The 12,174-nt window shown below is 42.8% G+C and overlaps 1 protein-coding gene across 1 annotated transcript in view; it reads left to right on the forward strand.

The window, feature by feature from the left end:
• Window positions 1-544: 544 nt before the first annotated feature.
• The window catches only part of LOC121297988 (ras association domain-containing protein 1-like), a 24,626-nt gene continuing 12,996 nt past the window's right edge, over window positions 545-12,174 (forward strand). The window contains exons 1-3 of the mRNA XM_041224657.1: window positions 545-803; window positions 2,238-3,017; window positions 9,488-9,612. Of these exons, the coding sequence (XP_041080591.1) occupies window positions 2,717-3,017; window positions 9,488-9,612 (426 nt within the window). The 5' untranslated portion in view covers window positions 545-803; window positions 2,238-2,716. The remainder of the gene's footprint in view (window positions 804-2,237; window positions 3,018-9,487; window positions 9,613-12,174) is intronic.

The raw sequence follows: 12,174 nt of genomic DNA on the forward strand, positions 1-12,174 counted from the left end.
GATCTATGGCCTGATTGTTAAGAAGGCTGTTTCAGGGAAGTGTCGTACCTTTGACTTAAGTAATTCAAACTCATTTTTCGTAACCGTTTATGAAGAACGCATATTTATCGTATATTTAAATATGTTTTAAAACTGTCACTCCAGTCACCCGCCTCGCCTCCTTAACCATTTCTATGTTAACGAAATAAAAGGAGAAAAAAAGACTACGTTGGGCAACTTTTGAATCAACTGCAAGGGGTCTGTGTTACTGTGACGCTACATTGGTACTTACTGGGCTGGCTTTAAAAATAACTATACTATAATGGATTTGTGTGTGATTCTGCAACACCGCTACTTTTTTTGCAGGACCCTCAGTTTGCATATTTAAAAAATAAAATCACCAGGGTTTTTCCCCAAAACTGCAGAACTAGGCTAAGATTCTTCTTGAGCGTTCTTAAACGGGACGTGCACGGGCGGCTGCCCCATTTGAGTTGCCTGAGGGAAATGCAACAATTCCTGTCTTCACAGGACGCTGTGTGCTCACAGTCCATTATGCAATTTTTACGAGCCGATGAACACTTGGGTTAAGGGTGGAACGAAGCAGGTTGAAAAGAGTGGACTTGCTGTGTCTGTTTTTTGGTTACATTTTGGATTAAGTGCTTTACTCTGCGCAATTTAACAAACAGAGCCCGGCGATGTGTTTTTATTATCATTCTCCTTGGCGAAATCAAGTGGATTTATAAACATTACTCCATCTTCTGCAGTGATGGGCATGGGCAGTTTTAACCGACAGAAGCGTGTTTGTTGAATTGAAATAAAAAAAGGTATGTTTTTTATTTTCCTACGCAAGTGGTTGTTGTTTTGCCAGACTAGTAGTGAACTAGAAGCTACTTGAAAAAAAAAAAAAAGTACTAAAAACAAGTAATCGGTATTTACAGAGCTAAATACGGCATTTTAAGGTGTTGCAGGTTTACAGCGGGCTTTGGTGTCAAGCAGACAGCCCTTCTGTCTACAGCGAGAAGTTTATTTGCGCACATATAGGTCGAGGAACAGGGCGCTGGTTTGCTGTGCACCCCGCTTGTCAAGGTTAACATGGGGGACACTGTTTACCATGTTTGTTCGAGGGTTGTCAAAGTAGTTTTGCGCTGACAGCATCATTACATCAAATGCTGGAAGTCAGTTGATTATAGTTACATAATTGTATTGCGTATTGAGGGTCTGGGGTGAAATGCATTTCAATGCACATCTTAGTTTCTGCTTGGTATTTGCTTTATGTGAACATGTGCCCACAAGATAGGGTCGAACAGTGGCTCGATTCATATCCGAAAGTGGAAGCTCCCATCCGCATTGAGTAGACACTTTCTATGGCTGTTTTGTTGAGGACGGTTTGTTTAAAGACGATTTTGAATCATTGTATCGAGTTTGCAATTCCTAAAACAAACAAACAAACAAAAAAACTTTTCAACTGTAGTAGATAACATTTATAAATCCTCATAGAAACATTTTTAAACGTCTTTAAAAAAAAAAAAAAAACGTTCCTTCAAACAGCCCTTTCTGTTCTGTGACTAGGGCCGGAGAACCCTTTAGATTAGGAGTCAATTAATGTTGGTCTTTAGATTCTTAATAGATTCCCGGTTTTCAGGTCTGTCCATTACTGGAATCACAGCCCTCTGCTGCCCATTTAAATTAGCCACTTAAGCTGAAATGACACATTTTTGGAGAGCTGTAAGAGGTTTCACATTTTCATGCCTGAGTGGACATTTTTTTAACTTGATTTTATTCGTCTCTTTCAGTTTGTATTGTCGTTTCCAATTCTGTTTGAAATCCTTATTTTTTAATAGCATAAGGATGTTTAGGCTTATCTCTTAAAAAAAAAAAAAAATAAATAACATACAGAGCCACTGTTTGAAAAAGCAGTCGGGAGTTAATGCTCATAAGTGTGCATTCTCAATGGGAAAAACCATGAACTTGTTACCCTTGTCACACTGTGGTGAATATGGCCAGCAGACTTTCCCTACTGTCATATCATTTATTAGTGTAACAACTTAACCTCTGTATTGTACAACAGAACAGCAATATAGCAAGGTGAGCTTTGAGCATGTGAGCCTGGTCCCAGCGCCCCTGCAGCTGCACTGAGCTACTCTATTGAGATGGCATGAACAGACTCATGCTGGCATTACCTAGTGTTCACTGTTGTATATTGCCAGATGCATACCTTCATTTATCCTAATCATCACTGCCTTTCTTTTTTTTTACAGGCACTAAGGAAACCACTGTTCTTTATATAAAGCGTGTTTTAGAATGGGACAAGGACAGTTTCTGAGAAAGGACCTGTGGACACTCTGGTTGTGTGCTCCAGATCAGAACTAGAAGAGGAAACTGGAAACCTGAACACACCCGCTGGCTTGGTCAGATTGCAATGTCTCTGATTCCAGTATTTTTTCCATACCTCCTATATCTCCTTGCATGGACTTTTCGCACAGCTTCAGAAAAAGGGGGTCGTACTACGCTAATGGAAACAGTGCTCCACTCTACGGAAATGTGTTTTCGTTTTATAGCACTGAGATAATGCACGCATAAGGAACGGCTCAAGCTTGGATTAGAAGTCTCTCTCTTTTTTTAATGTTCAGCTCCCAATCAAAGTAGTATTGTCTTTCTCAGCAGCAAGACTCTGGAGTAAGAATATAGACCCCTTGTGCAGTGTCCTCCACAGCGGTCCAGCTGCCTGTCCATCGGGATGTCCCAGGACGAGCTGATCGAGCTGCAGGAGATGTCCCTGGAGGGTAGTATAGAGCTCACCCCCCAGACCCCCCGGCTGGAGAGGGTGAACGCGCTACGGATCAGCCCGGGGAAGCTGCCCGAGCTGCTGAGTCGAGTGAGGGTCATCCGGCTGCTGGGGGAGAGCCTGGACCCCCGTCTGACTGACGAGGCCGGGGAAGGGCACGACTTCCAGCCCTGCACCCATGCCCAGCCCACCTGGTGTGACCTCTGTGGGGACTTCATCTGGGGGCTGTACAAGCAGAGCCTGCGCTGCACACGTGAGTAAAGGAAACGCAGTGACATCATTGTCAGCAGTGACATCATTATCACATCAAAGCATGTGTAACAGGGGGGAGGCCTCCAAACTGCAGTAAAACTGTGCAAAGACCTTCTCCACACAAAGCAGACCGGGGAAACAGAACTGACTGAGGTTCCTCAGAATTATAGACAAGCTCTAAAGAGTACTGGGAAGGATTAGACATCTCAAACACACCTCACACTGAAGCGTAGATAAGGAAAAATTATTTTTTTTAACATGATTTAGTAGCACTAGTGTGTTTGCATACAGTAAGGGCATTCTATAAGTGGGGCATCGTTTGCACTGAAGGGAATCCTGGGAAAGTGTCTGTCAGATCAGGCTCCTGCCATTAACAGTGGAAGTGAGTTGTTTTAGGGCGGGTGGTGATTAGTATTCAGGTACACGTCACTTCTGCATTTGCAATTTTTATTGAGGAATCAGAGAGAAATGACACAGATCAAGTAAAAATAAACACTGTGGTTCTCGGTCAGGTTTAATCAGCAATTATCAGTTCTTTCAAAAAACATATTTGCCATGTTGGAAAATCTTCCTTTTGTGACTTCTTAATTCCATTTATTTTACTTGTCTTGAAAAGTGAAAACATGAATATGTGTAGCTCTGGAGGAACTTTATATACCGAGATTACACTTGTGCATGATTGAGCATGTTGGCTACGTGTGATATGAAACCAGATTGTAAAGGGTACTTAGACTACATTTCCCATCATCCTCCTGCTCACATGTGTAACTGAGATGGATTTACCAGTGAGCAGGATGAGGATGATGGGAAATGTAGTTCTGAGAGGTCCATGTGGGTACATGAAAAGCCATCTTGAGGCAGGGAATGCAATGTAAAAGTTTAAAAAAAGTGGTTAAAATGTAAACAAATAATTAAAAAAATTAAAAAATCAATACACACATCTTACATAAACAGCTGTAGCAACACATGGGTACATGCAACACAATACAATAAAACGGTCCTTATGTGCCCTTTCAAGATGAACCAAAATGAGCAGCTGTGCTGTTTTCTGTTTCAGTATGTCTGTTTAACCACACTGTATGCGAAACACAAGCTCAGCTCAGCCTCAGGGTTAAATTGCAGTACTTTTTTTACATCATGAAACTAAGTGTTCAGTGCTTCCTTTCTCAAGGTTCTGCAGAATGCATTAGGAAGGAAAAGTGAAACCATCATTTTTATCAAGCTTGACATAAACACTAAGTTTTACAATGTGTGGCTTTCTTGCAATGCAAAGTGCATGATTACACTTTTCCAGCTTTGCACCAAGCAGTGGATGTTTTCTAGTATAGAATCATCTCTGGGAATGCTTTAGTTAGGAGATGTCTCTGACCTGTTTCATGCAAGTAGAAAAACGAAACGAACTGCATTCAGATCCCAAAGCAAGGGACCCAATCCTTATGGGAAAGTCTCCTGTGAGGATCTGAAGGCAGCTTTGCAAGGCAGGGGGAGAGGAGGGAGCTGGGAAGAATGTGGATAGGAAACCCAGCACCCTGGAGCATACATCTGTGTGTTCTGATCTACAGGAAGTGGCATTGGAGTGACCCCCTCCTAAGGAAAGCAGCAGAAGATAAGGAGTCAAATCTGGGAGCGTGGATAAAAACTGAGGCAACTCAACAAACAGAGCACTTCCCTGTTTCTGTGTGGCTGTGTGATTCAGTTTCATCGCAAAGGCCACTGTGAACTGATGCTGCACAGTCAGGATGGAGAGGTCATGGTAGACTTTCTGTAGTAGATCTCATTCTGTCATACTCCCCAGAGGCATTCTTCAACTAAAGGAATCTGAAGTGCAAGATTAAAAGAAAGCATAAATAAGTACTGGCTGTAAAGGATGCAGAATGGTCTGATTGTAGGTGTTGTAGTTCTGATAGTTGTAGTGTTTTCTCAGTTTCAGCAGCGTACTTTTACAACCCTTCCTCATCTCAGGACTCCCTGCTGACGTGACCCAGGACGTAGCTCTCACCCTGTCTGTGTGGTCCTGCCACTAGAGGAACAAGAGCCACTGTGATTCGTGTGACTGAAATTATTATTATTATTATTATTATTATTATTATTATTATTATTATTATTAATTAGTGGACACCCTTATCCAGGATGACTTACAGTTGTTACAGAATATCACATTACGATATATCACAATATAAAATATCACATTACAGATAAAATTAGTTATAAAATGCAATAAAATCAGTAGTAAGTAACAGCAAACTCAAATGAGAGAAAATAAAAAAATACAATAAATAATTATGTTTGAGAGTGATCTTGACTAAGAGCAGTTCAGTTTACAAATATTCGGTTCTAAGAGTAAATTCCGTTAAGAGGAAGTAGTAAGTATAATAAATAGATAAGAAGGAAGTATTGAAAGATCTTAAAGGGTTCAAATGGACAAAGTGCTCGGCTGAATCCTTAGAATGCTAAATAAGTGCTGGATCAGTGTGGTTTGGGCTGAACTGTAGCATGTCGTAGTTTGTACGGATCGGTGTCGCTGTGTCCTTGTTTCGCACTGAGACAGTGCTCTCTCTGTTTGTGCTCAAGATGGCTTGGCTGCCAGTGTGGGTGCCCTGGTATTTCTCAGACTGGAGGGGGGTTGGAGGGCTGGGGGCACAGTGAGAGTGTGCCCTGATAATAACATTAGCATAGATGACTTAGACATCACAGGTAGGAGGAAATAACAAACAGTTGCTCTAACACAAACCTCCCTCAACCACTGTGCCACACTGCCTCCTAGACCTTCATCTCTAACCACTGTGTCACACTGCCTCCTAGTCCTTCATCTCTAACCACTGTGCCACACTGCCTCCTAGTCCTTCATCTCTAACCACTGTGCCACACTGCCTCCTAGTCCTTCATCTCTAACCACTGTGCCACACTGCCTCCTAGTCCTTCATCTCTAACCACTGTGCCACACTGCCTCCTAGTCCTTCATCTTTAACCACTGTGCCACACTACCTCCTAGTCCTTCATCTTTAACCACTGTGCCACACTGCCTCCTAGTCCTTCATCTTTAACCACTGTGTCACACTGCCTCCTAGTCCTTCATCTCTAACCACTGTGCCACACTGCCTCCTAGTCCTTCATCTCTAACCACTGTGCCACACTGCCTCCTAGTCCTTCATCTCTAACCACTGTGCCACACTGCCTCCTAGTCCTTCATCTCTAACCACTGTGCCACACTGCCTCCTAGTCCTTCATCTCTAACCACTGTGCCACACTGCCTCCTAGTCCTTCATCTCTAACCACTGTGCCACACTGCCTCCTAGTCCTTCATCTCTAACCACTGTGCCACACTGCCTCCTAGTCCTTCATCTCTAACCACTGTGCCACACTGCCTCCTAGTCCTTCATCTTTAACCACTGTGCCACACTGCCTCCTAGTCCTTCATCTTTAACCACTGTGCCACACTACCTCCTAGTCCTTCATCTTTAACCACTGTGCCACACTGCCTCCTAGTCCTTCATCTTTAACCACTGTGCCACACTGCCTCCTAGTCCTTCATCTCTAACCACTGTGCCACACTGCCTCCTAGTCCTTCATCTTTAACCACTGTGCCACACTGCCTCCTAGTCCTTCATCTCTAACCACTGTGCCACACTGCCTCCTAGTCCTTCATCTTTAACCACTGTGCCACACTATCTCCTAGTCCTTCATCTTTAACCACTGTGCCACACTGCCTCCTAGACCTTCATCTCTAACCACTGTGCCACACTGCCTCCTAGTCCTTCATCTCTAACCACTGTGCCACACTGCCTCCTAGTCCTTCATCTCTAACCACTGTGCCACACTGCCTCCTAGTCCTTCATCTCTAACCACTGTGCCACACTGCCTCCTAGTCCTTCATCTCTAACCACTGTGCCACACTGCCTCCTAGTCCTTCATCTCTAACCACTGTGCCACACTGCCTCCTAGTCCTTCATCTTTAACCACTGTGCCACACTGCCTCCTAGTCCTTCATCTCTAACCACTGTGCCACACTGCCTCCTAGTCCTTCATCTCTAACCACTGTGCCACACTGCCTCCTAGTCCTTCATCTCTAACCACTGTGCCACACTGCCTCCTAGTCCTTCATCTGCCTAACCACCACTGTGCCACACTGCCTCCTAGTCCTTCATCTCTAACCACTGTGCCACACTGCCTCCTAGTCCTTCATCTCTAACCACTGTGCCACACTGCCTCCTAGTCCTTCATCTCTAACCACTGTGCTTCCCAGCCCCTCATCTCACTCTAGTAGAAACACTGCTTCATACTACAGTCCCTTAGTTCTAACCTCTGTGCCACGCTGCAACCCGTTCCAAACAGCACCCGGGTTAGTGTGTTAGTGCGTCTGTGTATGTGTGTGTGTGTGTGTGTGTGCGAGTGTAAGTGTGTGTGTCTCAGTGTGTGCGCGAGTGTGTGTGTATTATCGGTGTATCTGAGAGAGGGTGGATGTGGTTTTGGGGAGTGGGTGATCACCCAGCTCTTCTTATCTGCTACCATTGTGTTCAACATTTACAGCAACAATTAAAAACAGAAGCAGGTTTGCTGAGAGCTTTTTTTAGTCTGAGTTCACCTCTTTTATTTATTTATATATATATATATATATATATATATATATATATATATATATATATATATTTCTTTTTTTCATTTGGACACATATAAAGTAAGTGTTCACACTCCACGTTAGGGTGAAGATGCGGTGGTTGGAGTTAATATAGACTGTTGTGGAAATAGGTTTCATAGCAGTATCTACAGTATACATATTATGTATTTATTATGTGCAACAGTGTTTTAAATTAATCTGTATGATGGCTTTAGTGTGCAAGTAGTGCTGCACATGGTTTGACAAACAGCATTTTTTTCTTCTGTTACTACCTGAAGACAGCACTAGATGGCAGTGTAGCCCTTGAGCAGTTCAAGCCACCTTTACTTACAGCACAGCTGCATTATATGCCCTGCAAATTCATTCTCTTTACATGTTTGAGCTGTATCTGGAGTTCTCAAGCTGTGATGAAACTTGTTATAGACATTTCTTAACACCAGAGATCAGTTTTCTCAGAATTTATCTAGTGTATAACCTCCAGTTTGGGGTGGGGGACTGGCTAATGGTTACAGTCTGGGGTACCAGTGGTACTATCAGAGAAGACATGTTTAGGAGCTCAATAAGCCACAGGGGTGCTTTAAACTCTGGGGATAGAAAAAGTCAAACAGATTATAATACAAAGTGTATCTCAGCAAGAAAAATAATACATTAGCTCAGTGTCACACGATTGCTCCACTTCCACTATATATGTCCACTTCAGTTGAAGGAAACAGGAGGCTGAGTACCGTTGAGTCAGTGTCTTCATTAAGAATCATACCCTAGATGCCCTCTCCTCTGGTTTATATTTGTAACTATTAATGGAAGTAGCAATTCTGCCTAATAGTATGTCTTGAGATTATAGCAGCAACATACTAACTATTAAGGGCTCATAGATTGCTCTAGTGCTAAATCTTTTGGAGAAATTGTTTCGCGGTTCTTAGGACCAGTTCTATCCCTGGACAAGAAGCCCCCCCCCTTCCAGGGCACAGCAGACTGGCTTGCCCCCCAGGCAGCTCCTTCATGCTGGACATGCTGCTGGTTCCACGCTGTCAGAAAGAGCTGACCCCCCCTGTTCCCACACTCCTCAGCAGGCTGCCATGTGATCTGAGCTTGCCGGGGGCTCTCTAGTGACGTAATGCTCCTGTAATGCCGTGCCTGTTTGTGTATATATAGAATTCCCTACCCTGGCAATGGGAAGGTGGGGGAGCAGTGAATACAGGCTCTGTCTGGGCAGGGATACTGCTTCTCCTGTGCTTCAGGGCTGCAGGGGGCAGCAGCTCGTCATCACAGGTCTATTAAAAGCATTGCATACAGTAGGCTTCTTTATAGTGCACAATGTAGCTTTTCATATTGCTGGTTACAGCCAGCAGTTCACAGTACAAAACCCCTCAAACTTATTTTAGTTTAACCTTTATGTTTTACCATAAAATAGAGATTTACATCTTCCTGTGTTAATAAAGGGCAAAGTCATATAGATACACATCAGCATTGTCATACTGGTTAGAAAAAACCCCAACGTGATCAAATTCATCAAGCTTCAGAGCCGTCAGAAACAAGTGGCAGAAGATGGCGATTCAAGAGGAGGTACAGATGAAAAGATGTCTTAATAAATCTATGGCTTTCTCCTTGCCATTGCCTCCTCTTATTGCCTCGTCCACTCCTATGGTTTTGGGGAATCTCTTTGTCATTGGATAACTGTGTTTTAAGGTTACTAACCCTTCTGTGGTATACCAGTGTCATTCTGCTTTTCAAACACAATGGAAAGTGTAATTGCTGTAGCCTCAGCAAGTATTGGTGACATCAAATACCATGAAGAAGAAAGACAGGTAGCTTTCTTTTCTTTTTTTAGATTTATTTATGTATTTATTTATTTTCAGACTGCAGGTTCACGTGTCACTACAGGTGTCGGGCACTCATCCAATTGGACTGCAGCGTGCAAAGGAACCGCTTCACCGACCAATCAGATCCTGCAGAGCACACTGTGGAGACTGACACCAATGTGGTAAGAGATAATCTTGGTTGAACCCTCCCCACCTGTGCTAAGGGGTAATGACACGAGTGTTTTGAATATTTAAGCTGTCCCGTGGAAGTGGTAAGCAAGGCGCAGGTGTTTACTATGTCAGTCAGAAATCCAATTAAAACTGATGTTGAAGTCTATACTTCCCAACCCCCACAGCCAAGATCGGGACTTCAGAAGTTAAGCCAAATGAATGAAGCTCTTTACATCAAAATACAAACTGCATACTTCTTAGCTCTTTATAACTGTCATGTAAGACATTTTTAGACACTTCTCATCTAACTTTGTGTCTGATTTTATAACACATTTTCATTGAATTTTGTATGATTGTGGATTTATTATTATTATCGTTTTACCTGACACAATATTTGATCTCCCCAGAAACACATAGTTGATAATTTAGTACAGGAAAGACAACTGTTTTGGATTTCAAACGTTAAGAAGGTATCCAAGCATTACAAATTTCTAATTGTTCATAGAATATACATGTCAGAAACACACAGCAGTCTGTGGACAGCGTGAAGTCACTAAGCATTATTTATTCTTTTTCATTTACACATACTTTGAAATTCTTTTAAAAATAACAGCAGCACTCCAATACATGACTATTGTATGGATTGTATGAGTAGTGTGGATTGTATGAGTAGTGTGGATTGTATGAGTAGTGTGGATTGTATGAGTAGTTTGGGTTGTATGAGTAGTGTGGATTGTATGAGTAGTTTGGGTTGTATGAGTAGTTTGGGTTGTATGAGTAGTGTGGGTTGTATGAGTAGTGTGGATTGTATGAGTAGTTTGGGTTGTATGAGTAGTGTGGATTGTATGAGTAGTTTGGGTTGTGATTACACAGGTATTCCAATATGTTCAAGTTTTAACATTCAGACATGTTCAATCCTCAAGATAAAAAGTTTAGGGAATTGAACGGTGTTGAACATCATGGTGAACTAGATTTGCATTATTTCACAGCTAATCTAGAAAGGCTGAGCTGATTGCAGCCTGATTTCGAAGGGCCCAGCTGTGTCGCAGCAGTGCCAATATCAGAGCTGAATAGAGCGCAGCAGTGTCAATATCAGAGCTGAATAGAGCGCAGCACTGTCAATATCAGAGCTGAATAGAGCGCAGCACTGTCAATATCAGAGCTGAATAGAGCGCAGCAGTGTCAATATCAGAGCTGAATAGAGCGCAGCACTGTCAATATCAGAGCTGAATAGAGCGCAGCACTGTCAATATCAGAGCTGAATAGAGCGCAGCAGTGCCAATATCAGAGCTGAATAGAGCGCAGCAGTGCCAATATCAGAGCTGAATAGAGCGCAGCACTGTCAATATCAGAGCTGAATAGAGCGCAGCACTGTCAATATCAGAGCTGAATAGAGCGCAGCACTGTCAATATCAGAGCTGAATAGAGCGCAGCACTGTCAATATCAGAGCTGAAGAGAGCGCAGCACTGTCAATATCAGAGCTGAATAGAGCGCAGCACTGTCAATATCAGAGCTGAATAGAGCGCAGCACTGTCAATATCAGAGCTGAAGAGAGCGCAGCACTGTCAATATCAGAGCTGAAGAGAGCGCAGCACTGTCAATATCAGAGCTGAAGAGAGCGCAGCACTGTCAATATCAGAGCTGAATAGAGCGCAGCACTGTCAATATCAGAGCTGAAGAGAGCGCAGCACTGTCAATATCAGAGCTGAAGAGAGCGCAGCACTGTCAATATCAGAGCTGAAGAGAGCGCAGCACTGTCAATATCAGAGCTGAAGAGAGCGCAGCACTGTCAATATCAGAGCTGAAGAGAGCGCAGCACTGTCAATATCAGAGCTGAATAGAGCGCAGCACTGTCAATATCAGAGCTGAATAGAGCGCAGCACTGTCAATATCAGAGCTGAAGAGAGCGCAGCACTGTCAATATCAGAGCTGAAGAGAGCGCAGCACTGTCAATATCAGAGCTGAATAGAGCACAGCAGTGCTAATATCCGAGCTGAAGAGAGCACAGGCAGGCCTGTGTCACTTTATCTACACTTGACTGACTGAAGCTGGTGCCAAGGCTATTCATTCTTGTTAATTGAATTTTTTGTGACTCCCTAAGATGAGCTCTAGATTATATATATATATATATATATATATATATATATATATATATATATATATATATATATATATATATATAGATACAGAGAGAGAGAGAGAGAGAGAGAGAGAGAGAGAGAGAGAGAGAGAGAGAGAGAAATTGGTCTATTTTAAGATCCATCTTTAGTGAAATTCTGGCTCTGTTTCAATTAAAATTGCATGAACTCATATGCTAATATACAGCATGTAAGGATGTTTAAATCCTTAATTATTTACAGCTCCCTATTCCCTGGGTCACTGCAGTACTGGTATATGAAAATCTGTTCTGAGCTGATAGGTGAAATAAATAATTTGAAATTTTCACATGCAAAAGAGTTTCTGAGGAAGGGAGGGAGGCTGTTGACTCCTCCAGTATCCACGGGGTGAAGGGAGAACAAGGAGACGATAGAGGGCAGCCCTGTTTGGGATGGATGTGGAGTTCAGTAATGGA

Source organism: Polyodon spathula, chromosome 23 (assembly GCF_017654505.1).
Source record: "Polyodon spathula isolate WHYD16114869_AA chromosome 23, ASM1765450v1, whole genome shotgun sequence".
Taxonomy (NCBI): domain Eukaryota; kingdom Metazoa; phylum Chordata; class Actinopteri; order Acipenseriformes; family Polyodontidae; genus Polyodon; species Polyodon spathula.